Below are 19883 nucleotides of genomic sequence, written 5' to 3' on the forward strand. Positions count from 1 at the left end.
GAGAAACGATTCCACGGAATTTGCTAATTTGAGTGTGGTTGAAATGTCACCACTGTCATGTGCATCATTCTGGTCTCCTGCAAATGCTACCTGAGATCAACATCAACATTTCCTTATGCACACAGAGAAAGGGGATCCAGGAAGGAAGGCGCGAGGAAGGCAGGGAGGGACGGTGGAAAGAAGGACGGGTTGAAAGGAAGGAAGAACAAGGGACAGGGAGAACAGCCCCAGCATTCGATTCTTCACGAACTCAAAAGACGTTTATTATTTTAAATCTAGTATAAGCAGTAAATATAGAACCCTAAATCTCACTAATAGGCATGATTGTAAAGTACAAGATTGCAAAGCTATATAGAAAACACTTCTGTAGACAGCAGTATTTACATTAGTTTTGACCGACCAGAGAAATGGAAGGTTGTCCTTCACCTGTGGTGTTAGTGCAGGACAACACTGTGCTGCTCTTTCTCACACGCTGCTGACCCGCTCACTAACTACACTGGAGGGATTCACCGGTAGCTCCAGGTGCTCGCCCTGCATCTCGATCCCGGGCTCGCCGTCATCGGCTTTCTCAGCCACGGGTTCATTGGTGTGCCGGTAAATATTAACATTAAGCTCCCTCCCAGACAAAGCTGTGGCTGCGACTCTCGGAATCTGCCTGACCCTGACCGGAGGAGGCTTTTTCTCCGCCTTATAATTGCAGCGCAAATAATTGGAGAACGCCCTTCGGTAAACTTTGTTGAAGAGCGTGTACACCAGAGGATTTATTCCGGAACACACGTAACCGATCCAAACAAAGACATTCAGAAGCTTTTCCATGAGCTTCTGGTTACAGCTTTTCCCACAAAGAACCGACAGGATATTGGTGATAAAGAACGGGCACCACATGACCAGAAAGACAAAGAAAACAATCCCGAGGACTTTGGAAGCTTTCCTTTCATTGTTGATCGCTTGCATGGTGCCCCTCGGCCGGCGTTCTTTCTTCTTTCTTCGGCGCTGGTTCACATCTTGGTTAGGGTTTGTGGCGCTCTCTTCGTCATCGGTGTTGCGCGCGCAGCACTTCAGGAAGTCCAGACCCAGTTCAGGCGGTTCCCCGGTGTGGCCACGCAGCAACGTCAGCGCTTGTCTTCGGAGAACGTAGATCGTTAAACAGTAGGTGACAACCATGATCGTCAACGGAATGAAGAAAGCTACGAAGGACCCAATGAGAACGAAATTTGGGTCATTCAGCACGCAGGTGTTGTTGTTCACGAACACCTTGCTTTCGTCCCGCAGTCCGATCACTGGGATCGGCGTCGACACACCTGCAGAATTAGAATAAAGGTATGACATTGTTATAGCTTCTGAAACGGGTGTAGTAGGTGGGTCCAACCGCACACTCATAGTTGCATGTTTGGAAAGAAGAAGTAGACCTCATTTTTTGTTGACAGCTCTCCACAGCATGAATGGATGATCGCATGAAACAAATAGCTGCCTTTCCCATGTGGGGAATCACCATCATTAAATTGTTCTAAAGAAGGCCGCGCTTAGAGAGGATGGTAGCAGTTTTGTGCTAGTCCCACTTCCTAGAACTGTCCTGGCTCATAGAAGACACTCAAGAAATATTTGAATGAATGAATGAACATATGCCCACTTGTACTCAGTGGCACGAATGAGGCCTTCTGTTAGCTTGCCACTGTTCAAACTCAGTTCAAAATGACATGTATGCAACCTATGGTCATCATAATAGTACATCAAGGTGGCCTAGGGTGAGTTTGAGATGAGTCTATAGTCTGATAACCTTCATTTGCGAGGTCAACAAGAAGACAGTCCATGCTAGAGTTCCATGGAGATAGGACGCGAGAGCTCTGGAGTTAATAAGCAGGAAGGGGAAGAAGGGGGGGGGGGATAGTATGGGCATCCTAATGTGCCATGGAGTTAGTCTGGTCACTAAGCAGAAGTAGTCTGTAAGCAGAAGCTGCACGGGCTCCCTGTTTTAGCAAGGGTTTCTGTGAGACTCAGGATATAAGCAATATTGATTCAAGGTCTAGAGACTGAATGAAATGCAGAGTTGAGCATTTTTTCTAGGTTGGGAATACTGAGGGGCAGTAGCTTAAGCACATCCTTCAATCAATAGGTTTGTAAGAAGTACATGTCACCATGCGGGTGGGAGCAGAAGGTGATCTTGGTGCCAGAACATGAACTATAAGAAGAGCAAAAAGTTGACTCTGTTGTTTTCACACCTGTAATCGGGTACAGAGTGTTTGGCTGGATTACCGTGAGGAGAACATGATTAATCCTCTTTTTCTAGAGCTTGCTAAAAATGCTGATCTGTTTAACCTTTCAGATGATACAAATTAGTAAATTTCTAAAAACAACAGGACGCTTTGTAGAGAAAGATGCCAAGTGACGGTATAAGATGCAATAATACATTCAGTGGGGGTTTAGCCATTCTCTACAGCTCTGAACCTACAGTATGTCATTCAAGAAAGTAGGAAAGCCTTTGAAAATTAGGAGGTGCTACAAACAAATATTGCTGGATCTTAATAAAGTGACCTTTGGATCCTGAATGCGAACAGTGTCAGGCATCAGAAGTGGAACACAGAGGTACGTCCTCACCAAGTTGGAATGATATACTTGGGAGAACTTCAACAGCCCTTTTCAATACAGAAAGCAACAGAACCACAAAAGATACATTTCTTAAGAGTTTCAAAGATCATTGCCAGCTGGATATTATGTAACCCCCCCCCCAAAAAAACCCCTTTTTTCCAAAGTCATAAATATAAGGACAGCTATCTCAAAAAGAGCAGGTCGAGTTTGCCAGGAAGAAGTCAGCACTAGAGAGTTTACCCTCAATGAAAAGTTTTAATGAAGGGGTTAGGCTGTAGAAAATTTTATGGAATTGTGGAATCTAAAATGGGAGTAAGAAAACACATAAGGGTTTCTTCAAAAAAAAAAAAAACTGGAAGAGGAAAAACTTAAGGGAAAGCCTATTGATTACAGGACTTAAAAGACCAAACAAGCGATAGCACTATGTAAACCATATAGGGATCTTGGTGTAAACAAACTTCAACATATTCGTGGCATTCATGAGTCAATCAGAAATTTGGACAATGATTCATTTCTCATTGATATTAAAGCATCATTGTTCATGATTTTAAATTGTGGTAATAATACTGCATGTATGTAGATAAAAATAAACATATATTTTTAGATATACATCTTGAAATATTGATGATAAAATGTTATGATGCTTAGAGTTAATTTCAAAATAATGGGGAAAGGAGAAGTGGCATGTGAATATGGAAGAAATACAAAGCCAAACCACACTCACTGCCATCAAGTTGGTACCAGCACCATAGCGACCCCAGCAGTGCATAACTGATAAAAATTTGAAGCTCCATAATGAGTCCTTTGGGCTTGAATATATCATTTTAATATATCATTTTTATCTATTTTGGTAATCATTAGATGTTTTCCTAACAATAGTTCAAAAAGTTCTCAAAAATAGAAAAAAGGAAAAAGAAGACATGGAGGGTCTTTTCTGAAAACTTCCATAAGATCAAAAAAGTCACCAAGACTTAGTGACCCTGCTAACTTTGAAAGTGATTACTTCTGGAGCCAAAGACGGATTTCAAAGTGCAAAGACTCGTCACTGGAATACAATTGGAGAGGAGACAGTGATTTTCTGGTTGAATATGGTAGAAAACTCTGTTGTGCATTTGCGATCCCAGTTAGATGAGGAGAAGAGTACAGAGCGAGCAGGTGGACCAAAAGGTCAAGGGGGGTGGGGTGGGGCAAGGAACTTTTCCACTTCTTGCCCCCACGTCACGTAAGCCTCAAGAATTTACCTTCACTCTGGCCAAACTTCTGAATTCTTGCTTTTAAGCTTAAGACCTGTGCCTACTTCAATCTCCTACTGGTCTCAAAAGGGACTTCTTTAGACTTGCAAGGGATACTGGCTGAGAGTAGAGATACCTATGCCCAGGAAATAAGTGCTGGAATGGATTGACTTCCCCACAGGGAATGCACAATAATTTTAGGTATTCCTAAGGATTCTAAATGTCCTTGGGGAAGGTTCCCTGTGATTGGAAGTCAGTATCCCTCAGAGAGTAGGTCAGGAATAGGATTAGCTTGCTCCTTTATAAGATAGCTTGCTTATTTTCAAGAGAAAACAAGATAAGATAGTAGAATCATCCCAGTTGAGCAGCTGATGTTATTAGATGGGTGAGACCAATGTTTCCCTGGCATCTATTTGCATACTTTGCTGTATACTGAAGAAAGGGTGATTCTAACAGCTGTCATTTATTGAGTCTATCCTACGTGCCAGAACAGAGTCATGCATGTTACTGACTTTTCAGATTTTAAATGTCAATTTTAAATCTAGCAATTTTATTAAAAACCATGCAAAACTGGTGCTATTTAAGAGTTCAACCACTTTACCAATACTGTACCATGATTAGTTGTCTTTTTAAAAAAGAAACCAGGAATGCAATCAACAAAACAAATAGAAATGGAAGGTTTTGAAAATATCAGGTAAGTACAAATAATGAAAACAGAAGCATCAATAACAAACATATATCACACAGATTATTTATTTAATACTTTAAAAAATTTGAAAGCATGCATCAGCAGTTCTCAAAGTGAAGTTCAAGGATCCTGCGGGTTTCTGAGAACCTTTTAGAGACTTTTCTAGGTTTCTTCATCCAAAATAGTTTCCTTTAAGACTGAACATTCCTTATAAATTTTAGTGAAGACAACATTTTGCAACATGTAAAATACAGACTATAGATATGAAAATCTGGCTTCCTCTCCACCATACTAGACATTAAAGAAATTTGCAGAATAGTAAAGTAGTAGCTGTCTTCTCTTTAATATTTTTTGTTTTGAAAAATATTGTTTATGTTAACATTACATGTCTATTATTGCTATTTCATGTGATATAAATATATATATATATATATATATTTTAGCTTTAATGTCTAGTATCATAACTGTCAATAGATATAATCTATATAAATAAAAGCTCATTGGAGTCCTTATTTTCTTTATTAACAGAGAGGACTCTTGACACCAAAGACATTGAGAACTGCTGTTCTATATTACTATATGAAATTACTTAAGCGGCAAAGGCATCAAATATTACTATCTTTCAAACTTTAATTTGTTGACCAGTAGAAATTCAAATGATATTATAATGAGACACATATAAATTACCATACTAGCAACAAAACATTTGCATGTATTAGTTAATTCATTCTCATAAAAATTCTGAAATGCACATGTCATTTGCTGAAGTTAACCTCAGAGCTGTTAAGCAAATTTGATAAATATGATTAAGCAATCTTTAATGTTTTTGAAACTCTTAAGTACCTTTAAAAATATAAGGTACCAATAAGTACAAGTACAATGATAAAAACAACTACTTTTTACTAAGTGCTTCTTATTTGCCATGCCCTGAGCCAGGGATTTGATCTTTTTGAATGTTGTTGTTGGGTGCAGTCCAGTCGACTGTTTACTCACAGGGACACATGTGACAGAGTAGAACTGTCTTTCTTCCCATGAAAACACTGGATTGATTTGCACCATAAACCTTTCAGGTGGGACCCTTGTTCTTAGCAATTGTACCACCAGAATGCCTATTACTTTTATACTTTTATATATTGTATTATTCAATTCAGATAAAAACATTAAATCATGGAATTATTAGGTGAAATCACTTAATTTTTTCTGAGATTAGCTTCAAGAAGCCTATATCATCCTCTTTGGAATACTAGGGGAAAAATTGTAATTTAAATTCTGCCGAAGTTCTCAGGAACTGCTCCAACCAATACACAGCCACATACTTTGCATGCACTATCTCATTCAATTTTCAAAAATTGCTGAAAAGTGTTTATTATGCAGTAAAGTTACTTAATCTCATAAAAGTATGTTTACTACCCATATAAGATTGTACCCTTTAAAACGTTTAACTAAGAAACAAACTTATAGTTCAAAATTCATTGAGAGTCTAATGTGTTACTACTACTATGATCAGCTATCATGCATACGTGCTTATTATGATTTATTATCAATCCTGGTACTTTGCATGGATCATATATTTTGCATGCATTATATCATTTCAGTCTCATTAAGGCCCATAAGAATGGGGTTATTAGCTACAGTTATTTTACTGCAAGGCAAGTAAATTCAGCAGCTCTATAAAAATGTTAATCTTATGTCTTAAAGCTTCGAATTCAGGCAACACAGATCAGTGTCTTTCAAACAATCAGAATGTATGTCATATGCCAATTATTTGATGATGCCTGTGCTCTGACCAAACCAAAGGTTTTAGATTTTAATATTTTAAAATGTGTGATGTGTTACACTGGATGTCTTACCATCTTGTTAGCCAGGCAGCAGTTGATGCACGGTTGTTATTTGTTATGGTTAGTGCAAGTGTATATCTGGTGTGAAAAAAACAAACATCTTTTACCACCTTCTTTAACATCAAGAAAGTTCGCACAGCAAAAGTTGCCACTCTAGCACCATAGAAATAATTCAATGGACAAGAGAATTTATCTTGTAACACGTTGCAGGAATGAATGAAATGATGCCACCGGAGAATTTACAATTGGAGACAAATCTTCTGTCTCTCAAAAGTAAGAGGCCACTGGTAGAGACAATGACAATGAAAGCGCGAAGCCAGAACACAGAGCCAAAAGATGAATATGCGTGATAGAAAAGAGATTGCAAAACATTGATCTGAGATCAAAAGGTCAGCAATTGTTCTAAAGCCAAGATGAGAAGACACAGGGCAAGGAGACTAGTGCATCTGCAGAGCACTGGAAATGGAGCCACTCGAACACAAAGAGAATGTTGACATATTGTGAAAAATACTATATTACTTCACAGGGTGTCCAGAAATTGTCAAATAGGAACCCAATTTGCTGTGCAAACTCCCACCAAACACACACACACGCGCGCGCACACACACACCTGATTTTTTAAGAAGACAGCAAAGAGAGACTACCAAGTAAATGTTCTGGAATAGATTGGCTAACATCAACATGAACGCGCAGATTAAGGAAAATGACCGTTAAACTGCGGGAGGTACCTGTTTTCATGAGATATTCTGCCAGGACAATTAGTTATTCAACAACACCTACAAGGAACGCACAAAGTCAGGCTCATATGCGTGTTTCTTTACCTTAGAGTGTAATGAGTGAGTCTGAAAAATTGGAGTCGTCAGCAAAGGATTAAATAATTATTTTCAGAGAAATATATGGAAGACCAAAAGGATACAAACAGCGCTGTCTCAGTTCTCAGGTGAGAAAGAATGTCTGAAATAAATTCGACTGACATTCTCAAGAATTACTACAAGCAATAAATAGCCATATACTTTACATGCACTATCTCATTCAATTCTCAAATATCACTGAAAAGTGGTTATGATGCACTGGTGTTATTTGATCTCAGAAAAGAAATTGGTGGGAGAAACATTTTGCTCTTTTGGCAAATAAATCAGCATCATGTGAGTGCTGTAAGAATTTAAAGAAATTCTAAGTAACCCTGTCAGTGGTCTATAATCACTTGCCTGTCCGTTTGTCATACCAAGGTGGCTGGTGGGTTGCTGTGATGCTGGAAGCGATTTCACTGGTATTTCAAATGCCAGCAGGGTCACCCACAGTGCACCATGGAGCTTCCAGAGTGAGAAGAGATAACTAAGAAGGACTTAACTCCTCAGTTCAGGGAAAGGAGCGACTGAAAACCAGATGCAGAGCTTCGAGATACTGTCAGACACCAAAGGCCTAATGCATGCAAGCAGAACATTGTCTCAGATAGTGCTAAAGGATGGGCCCCACAGGTCTAAGGACACTCTCATTGTGCCCCAGCAGGAGCTGATTCCTCCTAGTGACATCTACCACGGTGACGTCAGTTAGGGAAAGCCTGTGGGAGTGGAGCCTTTTAGAACTAACTTCATTTGCTGATGGGACATGACTCAAGGTAAAGAGAAACAGCTGCAAACATTTGCTAATGATTGAAACTTGGAATGAGTGAAGTATGAGTCTAGGAAGATTGGAAGTCGTCAGGAATGGATTGAATGTATTATGATCAATATGCATGCATTAGTGAGCTGCAGTGGACAGGCATGGCCATTGTGAATCCGAAAGTCATGTGAGTGACTACATCAGGAATAGCACAATCAAGAGGAATGGCATGGGATTCATTATCCAGAGGACATTGCAAAAATCAATCATAAAGTACAATGCTGCCTGTGATGAGATTATAGCTATCCACCTTCAAAGGAAGCCAATCAATGCACATATTATTCAAATTTATTCACCGATGGAAAAAAGCTAGTGAGGAAGAAATTGAAGAATTCAATCTGACTTCAGTCAGAAACTGATCAAACATGCAATCAAGAAGCATTGGGAATTATTCGTGATTGGAAGGCAAAAGTTGGAAACAAAGAGGAAGGAGCAGTAATTGGAAAATATGGCCTTGGTGACTGTGATAGTTAGGTGTTTTTGTGCCAACATGGCACTTGTACGAAGATATGGGTGGAGTTTAACCTGTCAGTCAGGTCGCAGCTTGATGATCTTGTTCAGAGGGGCACTAAATGCCTGTCTGGAGGCTGGAAACGGAGAGAGGAGTGGTGTCTAGGCTGCTAAGACCATCAGAAATATGTGATTTCTGATGGTGTTAGGCGACCCTGTGAAAGGGTTGTTAGAACCCCCAAAAGGGTCGCGACCCACAGGTTGAGAACTGCTGTTGTACATGCATCAAGAAGCAGTTGTGAGAACAAAACAAGAAAATAAAGCAGGACATATAAAGAAAACCAAAATCATCATAACTGGACCAACATGCTAAATGGAGAAAAGTTTGAAGTTGTTAAGAATTTTTTTCTTACCTGTATCCACAATCAATGCTCATGAAAGCAGCAGTCAAGAGATCAAATGACACATTGTATTGGGTAAATCTGCTGCACAAGATCTCTTTAGAGTATTGAAAAACAAGGATGTGATGTTGAGGGCTAAGGTACCCTTGCCTCATGCCATGCTATTTTCCATGGCCTCATTTGCATGTGACCATATAACATTGAATAAGGAAGACCAAGAAAAATGGATGTATTTGAACTATAGTGCTGGCAAAGAATATTGAAAGTATCATGAAGTGTCAAAAGAACAAACAAATCTGTCTTGGAAGAAGTAGAGTCAGAATGCTCCTTAGAAGAAAGGATGGCAAGACAGTCTCATACACGTTGGACATGTGTCAGGAGAGGTCAGTCTCTGGAAAAGAACAGCTTGCTTGGTAAAGTAGAGGAGTAGGGAAAAGGAGGAAGCCCCCCCCACAAGGCAGACTGACCCCGTAACTGAAACAATGGTCTCAAACAGAACAGTTTTGAGGCTGGCATGGGACTGTGCAGTGTTGTCTTTTATTATAAATGGAAATGTAGAAGTTAGAACTGACTTGATTGTGGCGTCAAACAACAACAAGGGTAGTGGGTCTAATAACTATTGACGCTTTCAGATAATGACAGCCATTATAAATCAAGATTATACATCAAGATTTTTGGCACCAGAAAAAGAAAAAAGTTGTTTGCCATAGTTGTGGCCTACAGTCATCAATCAATGTGATTGGTGATAAAATAAAGACTATAATTTACTATTCAGGTTTATTTCTTATATTTGCAATTGATGAATATTCCAATTTCTGTTACATATTAATTATATGTAAATACTTTCACCATCACAATATAATAATCCCAGTTATAGTTTCATCAGTATAGCTGGTATTTGACTTAACTTCCTGCCATATGCAATGATAACATGTGGTAAGAAAAGACTACTTTTTCCACATATGGTGGAGTCCCTTATAAAAGACCAATAAATATTCTAGCTGAAAAGAATCAAACTCTGAAAATATTTTTAAAACCAACAACAAAAAATGCATTTAGATACTTGATTGAGCAAATAACAGGTAAAAACTATGTGATACTACCAAGTTACATGTCTCTTCTGTGGAGGCAGTCAAAGGGGCTCAGAGGTAAGATCTCAAGCAAACATGGCAATCTAATTGACCTGGGGAGTAAAATGAAAGAGTCAAGATTTACCAGAACCGCTGGAATTTGTAGGGCACCTGGTGATACCGTGGGATAGGCATTGGACTGTTAAATACAAGGTTGGTGGTTCCAATACACTCCAAGGGAGGAAGATGAGGCTATCTGAAACTGTTAAATGTCTTTAGCGGTGGAAACCCTGTATATGGTCACCGTGAGGCAGAAGTGACTCCATGGAAATGGGTTTGGTTTGGGATCAGAGACAGGAAGACCAATAGTAGGAAAAAAGAGTCCAACATTTTAATATAAAGTCTCTTGAAAGTCTTACTTGACACTTGATAGGTATGCGAATATAGGAGAGCTATGGTGAAAGCATCATTTAGGAGGTAGAAAGAATTTAAGAGAGATTTCAGCAGTTGTTTTCTGAAGAAGGAGCAGAACTGAGCATTTGCATGCTATCAAGTTAGGAGAGCTTGGTAAACACCCTAAGTGCTGCATTGATCCTGTAAAAGAAGAACACCTTAGGAGTGCTGGATTTCCTTTAGAATTAAATCATTCCAAAGACCATTCTGAAAAGCAAAATCCAAGGCTCAAAAAGTGCACGTTCACATAATTATGAGATAGGTAGAGAGAAAAATGTGACCCATAGAAAAAAAGTAAATGAAATTAATCGAAACAGACCTACAGAGGACCAAGATTAGCAGCTGAAGACTTTACAGAGTTATCATAAATAGATTACATAATCTATTTGAACAACACAGTGAAAGAAAATAATGACTATAGATACAAAAACTGAGACAAATAGAAAATTTAATAGCAAAAGTATAGGATGAATCCTATCTTAACATTACCTGGACGTTGGTAGCTTATTGGTAGAATTCTTGCCTTCCTTGTCACAGATATGGATTTCAATCCCAGCCAATACATCTCATGTGCATATTTGTCATTGGCGTTCTGTGTACTGTCATCATGATAAACAACTTTAGAGGAGCTTTCTGACTAAGACAGACTAGAAAGAAAGAGCTAGCGATCTACTTCTGCACATTATCTTAAAAAAAAACCCAATGACACACAATGGCGTGATCTGCAAATAATCATGAATATGATGCAAAACTGGGCAACACGTCATTGACACTCCATCTCTGTGGTTTTCTTGTTTCCTAAGTTCTCCAATCCTGATCGTCAATGTTATGTGTCAAAGTGACTAAGCTAATATTGTCTTTGGTTTGGCTGATACTCAACTGGTGGCTATTTCATAATGTAATATAATGTAAACATCATGATGTGATACGGTGTGATTAGCCAATCACTTGAAATGGGAGTTACTTTGGGGATGTTATCTGCCTAAGGATAGGAAGGAACATCAAAAAACTCGTGAAAAAAAAATCCACTTTATTTTAATTCTATTTCCCCACAAGCTTTCTGAAACTCCCTTGTACAGGTTTCGACGAGGCCTATTGCCGTTGTGGGCTTTGCTTTGGGCTGCTAATTCGAGATCAGAAGTTTAAATCCACCAGCTCCTCTGCAGAAGAAAGATGAGCAGAAAGGTTTTTATGAATCTGTGGCAATACTTTTTACTCCCTCTGGTATGTCTCACTGGCTTTGCTCCTCTAGAATACCAGACTGAGGCACAAGTAATTTCCCCTTGCTTTCTCTCCCTCTTGCTGCCATAGACTTGGTGCCAACCCATAGGAACTCTACAACTGCCCCTTTGAGTTTTTGAGACTATAACTTTTTATGGAAGTAAAAAAGCCTCACCTTTCTCCTGCAGAGTGGTTTCAAACAGCTGACCTTTTGGATAGCAGCCCAACACATAACCACTACACCACCAGGGATGTTTCCATTTACTCTGTCAGTCTTAAAATCTGCCACTCGACAATTTACAACAATGAAATTGATGATTTCTTCGACCATACTGTTCCTACTAAGATATTCAGCTTTACTGTGCGTTTGGGCAAATGCAGTGTGGGGAAGTGAAATTTCTTAATATGGCTCTTCTACCCAAGGCAAATGATTGGCTGGGACTATGCAAATAGGGTATGTGTTACACTAATAAAGGGGATTGGTCAGTTTTCATGACCACCCCTCTGGCTATCAAGAGGAGTCATCTTTGAAGCAGTAGCACAGGGGGAAAGCGAGAGGACCGTGGAAGAGCATGTTCAAGATTTCTGTCTGTAGGGTTGAAGGCTGCCTACACCAGATGCACCATAGAGTGTGGCAAGGAAACTCAGAGGGGCAGTGCTGAGACTTTCTGGTACTTCTCCTTATCTGGCCCAAGACTATGGAACTCTAGGACAGTGACAGGCAGGCTGGCTTCCTAGCCCACAGAGGCAAGCGTCAAGGGATCGCGTGGCTGAGAAACTAAGAACCAGAGAGAGACTTGGTTGCTGACTCAGCTCAATGACTGCACCTTACTATTATTGGCTGACCCTGATTTATGGTGCTCTGTACATTTTCCTAATTAATTCTTTTAATTGGGAGTATTGTCTGTGTGGCCTCTCCATGGAATTATCCAACCTAAAGTGTCATGGGAGGAATGGTGGGTGTCAGAGTAGGTCAAGAAGGATAGAGTGTGGAAGCTTGTCTGACCCATGACTCAGGGCAATAGGGAAGCCAGAGGCAGTTAGACAGGTTATCTCCCTCCATTGCTGTTTCTTGCATGCAGTCTCAAATTTGTACTCACTGCCATCGAGTCAGTGCTGACTCAGATTGACCCCCATGGTTTTCTGAGACTGTAAATCCGTGTGGGACTAGAAAGCCCAGTCTTTCTTCCACGGAGCTTCTGGTGGTTTAGTGCTGCCGAGCATGAAAATCGCACACCAATGCTTAACCACTGTACCACAAGCGCTCCTTCTACTTTGTCCTACATATGAGCATATACTTTGACCATATTATAAACGACAGAGGCCCAGGGAAAACCTCCGAGAAACACATGGAAAAAGAAGCAGCTGGAAAGCCCAGATATCTGCACAGAACCATTATCTTCTGCATGATATAGAATATTATAGATAAAGCAAGTTTTACAGTGAAAAAAATTCCTCACAGGAGGAAATATAAAGTTCAACCTATCTAAATGTATTAGTAATGTTGAATTTTACTTAGGAGTTATTAGACATACAAAGAAATAGGACAATGGAAACCATGAAAAGGAAAAAGAGCAGTCAGTATAAGTAGATTATGATCCACAAAATAAGAGTAGATATGTTCCAACAAGCTGATGAAGCACTGAAAGAACTCACCCATCTCTGCCAATAAATTTGGAAGATTGATACCTGGCCAACCAACTGGAAGACATTCATATTTATATCTATTCCAAAGAAAGGTGGCCCAACAGAATGCACAAATTATAGAACAATATAATTATATCACATGGAAATAAAATTGTGTTGAGGATAATTTCAACAACAGTTGTAGCAGTACATGTCTGTAGAGCTATCAGAAATTCAAACCAAATTCAGCAGAGGATGTGGCATGAGGTATATTGCTGATGATATCAGGTGGATCTTTGCTGAGAGTAGAGAATATGAGAAAGATGTTTACTTGTGTTTTATTTGACTTGGATCATAACAGACGATGGATACATTGAGAAGCATGGGAATCCCAGAATACTTCATTTTAAGTCATGCAGATCCTGTACATAGGCCTAGAGGAAGTCACTCAAACTAAACAAGGGTTCAAAATCAGGACAGGTGTGCACCAGGATTGTGTCTTTTCACCATACTTATCCAATCTTTATGCTGAGCAAGTAATCCATGAAGTCGAACAATTCAAAGAAGAACAGGGCACCAGGACTGAAGAAAGGCTTATTAACAACCTATGGTATGCAGATGCCACAACCTTGAGGCACCTGCTTATGAAAACCAAAGACTGTAGCATGGAGAAGACTCCTTACTATAAAGGACCATGTTCATAAATCTAAAATCTTCCTAAAAAATAAAAGTAAACGATGGCACTATAAAGTTGAAGTGAGGATGAAATGACGCAGGATTTCACATACATTGGGATTGAGAATACAAAATGAAAAATGGTTTGGAAGTTTCCTATAAAGATGGACTTTCATTTTCCTTCTTATTGGGCAACTGTACTCCTAAGGCATTAGCTAAATGAAGAGTATGTACAAAAATGTTCATGGCCACGTTTATTTTTAGTAGTACAAACAGAAAAGAACCCACACATTTATAGAGAATGCAATCAATAAACCTACTGTGACTTATTCATAAAACACCCTGGCTGTTTATTTGGTTACATATTGAGCTACTCCAATGGAGAAAGATGAGACTGTCTGTTCCCCTAAAGATTCAAATTCTCAGACACCCCAAGGGGCAGTTCTACTCTGTCCCATAGGATCACTATGAGTTGGCATATACTTGCTGGCAGTGAAGTTGGTATTAATGCAGAGATAACCACTAAGAATAAAAAAGAACAAGCTATTGGTAAACACAACACAGTGAATACGTCTCAGAATCATTATGGTGAAGCAAAATGCTGGACACATAAAAATAATACTAGGAATATTATTCATGGGGCATGTATTCACTGGAAAGGCAATGAAGCAACGTTCCAGGATGATTAGGAGAGGTTTAGGAAAGAGTTTTTGGTTCCCCTTTTCCACCTGCTTTGTTGTTGTTTTATTCAATCATTAACTGACTGGAAGTTAGTTTAGCAGACACCTCAATGACTGAAGAACAAAGAATGCATATTAAAAAATCATGTAAGGAAAATCATGAAAAATTACAAAAGCAGAAATTATGAAGATCAAGAAGAACAAAACCAGGGAACGGAAGAAATGCGATTGCCAAAGTGGCCACATTATCGCATTTAAATGATGAGACAGGTTTGAAAACAGTTCATTTAAGATAATTCATTCTGGTGATTAAACTATGGAATGACATGATATACACATTAATGTCCAAATAATAATAAAAGAACAAAAGAGAATCCATTTTGAATGCCCCAAAGAAAAAAGAATGAAAAGAAACTAGGAGAGTCTGAGAAACTTGTAAGAAAGCATGTATTATACCCAGTTATGTGTAATGAACATTCCGGAGGAGAGGGATAACAGAATGGGACCAAATGAATTATTGAAGAAATAAGGACTAAAAAAAATCACTTTATTTATATAAAAATGTTGATTTGTATATTCAATAACTTCAATAGGATCTAACTAGATTAAAGCCAAGTGTCCCACATTTAGAAGCAGAATAAATAAATTGATCAAAACCAAAGAGAAAAAGAGAAACTTAAAACCAGCAAGCGACAAGGAACTCATCATGTGGAATGGATCCTCAATAAGATTGGCTAACATCTCACCAGACATAAGGGAGGCCAAAAGTATTGGACTGGCCTTCAAGTTTCAGAAATAAAAATATTGCCAATCAGCAAAACTAGCCTTTGTAAATGAAGGAGAAATTTGATGTCTGTACATAACAAAAAGGGAATATATTGCTAGCAAATCTGTACTAAAAGAAAGAGACCCTTTCAGATTAAATGAGGGGACATTGTACAGGTAACTAAATTCACATTAACTATGGAGGCATACATAAAAGACAATATAAAATTATTTTATTTTTTGTTTCTACTTGGTTTAATAGAGAACATGATTGCATTGTAATATAGGTATGGAAAATAGCACATGAGAGAGATGAAGTAATAGAAGAAAAGTGCTTTTGAACATTCCTGAAATTAGGTTGATGACAATCCAGAGTAGATTGTCATAAATTCTGCCCTTGTTGTGTTGGAATGTTCTATAAATGTTAGTCAGGTCTAGCTGATTTATAATGTTGTGCATGTCATCTCTTTCTTTGTTAATGCCAAGGAGGATCCCTAAGAAAATAACAAAACATACAAAACCAAAGACATGCAAATGGCATACTAGAAAAGACCAACTTAACATAAAAGCAGGCAATCTTGGCAACTAGAAGAGCCAAAGGGAGCCAGGAACCCTGGGTGCATAGTGGGTCATATGCGGGGTGAAGATTATTGACATTCTTTGGACATGTGGTCAATGAGACCAGTCCCTGGAGAAAGATTACCATGCTTGGTAAAGCAGAGGGGCCGTGAGAAAGGAGAAGGCCCTCAACCCAGGGCATTGACATGGTGGTGGCAACAATGGGTTCAAACATGGGTACAAATGTGGGGATGTCACCGGACCCAGGCATGGTTCCTTCAGCTGTGCTCAGGGTAGGAACTGACTGGATAACACCTCACAGCAACAACACATTTCCTTATGATAAAGGATCACTATGAGAAGATCTTATTTAGCTAATAAACCTAACAATATTATTTAATAAGATTTTTTAATAAACCTAACATTATTTACTTAAGAAACCTTCAAATGTATTAAGAACATGTTAAAAGAATGGACAGACACAACACATAGCGAGAGTTGGAAAATTTTAACAAAAATCTTTCAATAATTAATAGAAAATGCACATAAATTTCCAAAAGATCTGTTTCTATACCGAGTAATGAAATATATGCATTCTTTTGATGTGTACATGGAATGTATTATAATACACCACATGCCAGGCTATGCAGGCAAAGTCAGCAAATGTCAAATGATAGACCCAGACAGTGCAGACTTTCTGACCACTTTGGAATTAATTCAATTTCAAGTAAAAAGATCGACATCTTGAAAATTTCCTCAAATCTAGAAATTAAAGTATAAAATTCTAAGTAATGCCAAGATTAAAGATGAAATCACCAGGGAATTAGTAAATATTTTGAACTGAAATAAAAATACATGTCATAATTTGTGGGACACAATTAAAAAGTACATAGAAAAAGAATAAGGATTTAAATGTTTATATTAGGGGGAAGGTCTGGATAACAGATGTAACCTTGTTCCTTATGTAATTATTAAAAGCAGAGTTTTAAAAACATAGTTAGCAGAATGAAGGGCATAATAAAGCTAAGAGAAGATAGAATGATAGAGAATGAGGCAAATAATAATACAGAGCATTGTTGGCATGAAAAGGTGTTTAATGGAGAAGCTTAATGCAAACTTTAAAGTCCTAGTAAAATGAAGGAAGTAAGGAAGAAAGCTAGCAGATATTGCCATTATCAGGAATATGAAAGAAAATGTAAAAACAGATTCTATAGACATTAAAAGAGCAACAATGGGATATTATACAACACATTTTAAAATAATAAACTTAAAAGTTTAGATATAATGTAACATTTCTTGAAAATAGCCATATACTAAAACTACCATAAAAAGGAGAATGCTTATATTCATAGTGATGCAATTAAATCTATAATCAAGAATCTTTCTGTGCGCACACACACACACACACACACACACACACACACACACCTGGAGGCTCAAATGGCTAAACTCCTTAATTCTTCCAAGTATTTAAAGAAGATAAAATGCCAGTTTTAAACTTGCTTTCTAATGTTGACATAACTTTAGTACCAAAACAGGACAAGGGCCTTATCTATTTAAGGGTTATTACAAAGCTATATTGATCACTAGAATAGATTTTAAAATCCTAACTAAAATATTATCTTAAAAGTCCAAAGACATAGGGAGAAAAAGATCACATTACAAAGGATCCTTTTAGGAATGCAAGATTGGCTATTATTTAAAAATTGATATAATCACCATGCTAACAGACCAAAGGAAAAACGGAAATCCTGTAATCTTGCAATTATATGCAGAAAAATAATTTGAAAAATTCTGTTTATTTTTTTAAAGCCTCTGCAAATGAAAAGACATTCTATAACCTGATGAAAGGTATTTCACTGTACCAATCTTAAGTTGATATAAAGAATACTTCTCTACTAAACTTAGGTGAAAGAACAGTATGTCCTTTCTCTCCACTTTATTAAACATTATTTTGGAAGCCTTATCAGTTTAATGAAGCAATAAAAAGAAATTTAAGATAGTATTGAAATGGGAAAAGACGTCATTCACAGATGATTGAATGTGTAAAATATGCAAATACATTTATTTAAAACAAATAGTGATTTTAGTCAGATAGCATTCTAGCAGCAAACATGTGGGAATGAATTGAAAAATAATAATATTATTTAGAAAGCATTCCAGGAAATCCAAGTGTTGCAATTTTCAGGTGCTCTAGATTCTGATTCATAATGAGCCCATGGGACAGAGTACAATTGCCCCATGAATATTTCTAGATTTTAATCTTATGGTGGTGCTGTTGGTTAAGTGTTGTATTGCTAAACCTAAAATCAGTGGTTCAAACACACCAGCTACTCATTGTAAGAAAGGAAAGGCCAGCTGCACCTATAACGACATAAAGCTTTGGAAATTCTAAATTGGGTCACTATAAGTCAGAATCCATAGCAGTTGTTGTTGATTTTTTAAAGGATCTTTATGGAAGCAGATCACTGGGTCTTTCTTCTGCATAGCCATTGGATGGATTTGAACCCTAAATCTTTCAGTTAGCAACTAAGCACTTAACCTTTATGCCTCTGGGCTCCTCTGTCCTAGTACCTAGGGATAAATCTAACAAATGATATGCAAGAATTCTACAGTGAAAACTAAAATGGATTGACACCGCGGTGCCATCAATGGACTCAGGCATAGAACAATTGTGAGGATGGCGCAGGACTGGGCAGTGTTTTGTTCGGTTGTGCAGAAGGTCGGCATAGGTTGGAGATCACTCAATGACACCGAACAATATGTGTTACAGCATGGATGAGACTCCATGACATTACGCTAGGCAAAAGAAGTTCACCATGAAAGGACCAAAAATTGCATGATTTCACTTGTAAGAAGTGGCAAGGAACAGTAAAAGCAGAGAGGCCAAAGGTTCTTAGTGGTTACAAGGAGTAGGGGGAAATCATTCTCTGGGAAGTTGTGAGAGTTTGTCTATGATGGGGAAATTTAGTAACGTAACTGACATCATTAAGCTATACAGCAGAAAAAGTTCACATTCGCAAATGCTCTGTCTATATAAATTGTACAGTAACAACAAAACCAAAACAAAAGGCGAGGTGGTGGCACAGCTATAGATATTACCGAAGTGCAACCCAACAGCTCATGGGATTGATTTTCTTGGTTCAGAAGTGTAGGGCCATAACATTATGGCCCAGTCCAGTCAATTAATCGAATATTGTTAGGAGAGTTTCTGCTCTGCATCTTACTTCATCAAATAGCTCATGGGTCTTGTGAACAGTCATCCAAAGTTCAACAGTTGGTCTCTTTTGGCCTCAAACAGCCAAGAAAGGAGACCCAGGAACTGGAGGAAAAACTGAATCTCAGGTCCAATTGCCTCTATGAGCGATTGCCCCCTTTTCCATGGGACCATCAGAAGTGGTTGGTGCTTAACTACTATTATTGAGTGTTTTGATCCAAAATTTAATAGCTGTGTGCTGATCAAAAGGGGGGAATATGTAAGGAGATAAATCAAATGTGTATTTCATATAAGATAAGTTCCAAATGTGTTAGAGGTTTAAATGTAAAAAATGAAAATATGGATGGATTGTTTTTCAAACCTGGTGAAGGGAAATAATATGCAATGTATGACAAAGCCTATCATGGAAATACAAGAGCTGACTGTTAATAAACTACAAAATATTTTTTAAATTTTGCATGGCAAAAACCACTGCAAGCTGTACCAAATAGGGAAAACAAAGAGTTTGCATCTATCACATGTAAAATAATTTGTAGCTTTAATGTATCGTGAACACTTAAATTATAAAATAAAATGATTAAACAAGAATAATTAGCAAAAGGTACACTGCGAAAAACTGATTCAGTGATAGCATTTGGCTTCTGAAAAGAAGCAAATTACAACTTCACTGATATACAATCTCCTCTAAGGGATCATAAAACATTTAAAAGTTTGAAAACAGACAGTTATCAAGCATTTGGTAAAGCAGCGGCCCTCTTGTA

At 38.0% G+C, this 19883-nt stretch overlaps 1 protein-coding gene across 1 annotated transcript in view; it reads right to left on the reverse strand.

Moving 5' to 3' along the window:
* Positions 1-465: 465 nt before the first annotated feature.
* HTR2C (5-hydroxytryptamine receptor 2C) overlaps positions 466-19883 on the reverse strand; it is a 95757-nt gene continuing 76339 nt past the window's right edge. Inside the window, exon 4 of the mRNA XM_075539274.1 lies at positions 466-1301. Coding sequence (XP_075395389.1) covers positions 466-1301 — 836 coding nt within the window. The remainder of the gene's footprint in view (positions 1302-19883) is intronic.

This window comes from Tenrec ecaudatus, chromosome X (genome assembly GCF_050624435.1).
Source record: "Tenrec ecaudatus isolate mTenEca1 chromosome X, mTenEca1.hap1, whole genome shotgun sequence".
NCBI classification, from domain to species: Eukaryota; Metazoa; Chordata; class Mammalia; order Afrosoricida; family Tenrecidae; genus Tenrec; species Tenrec ecaudatus.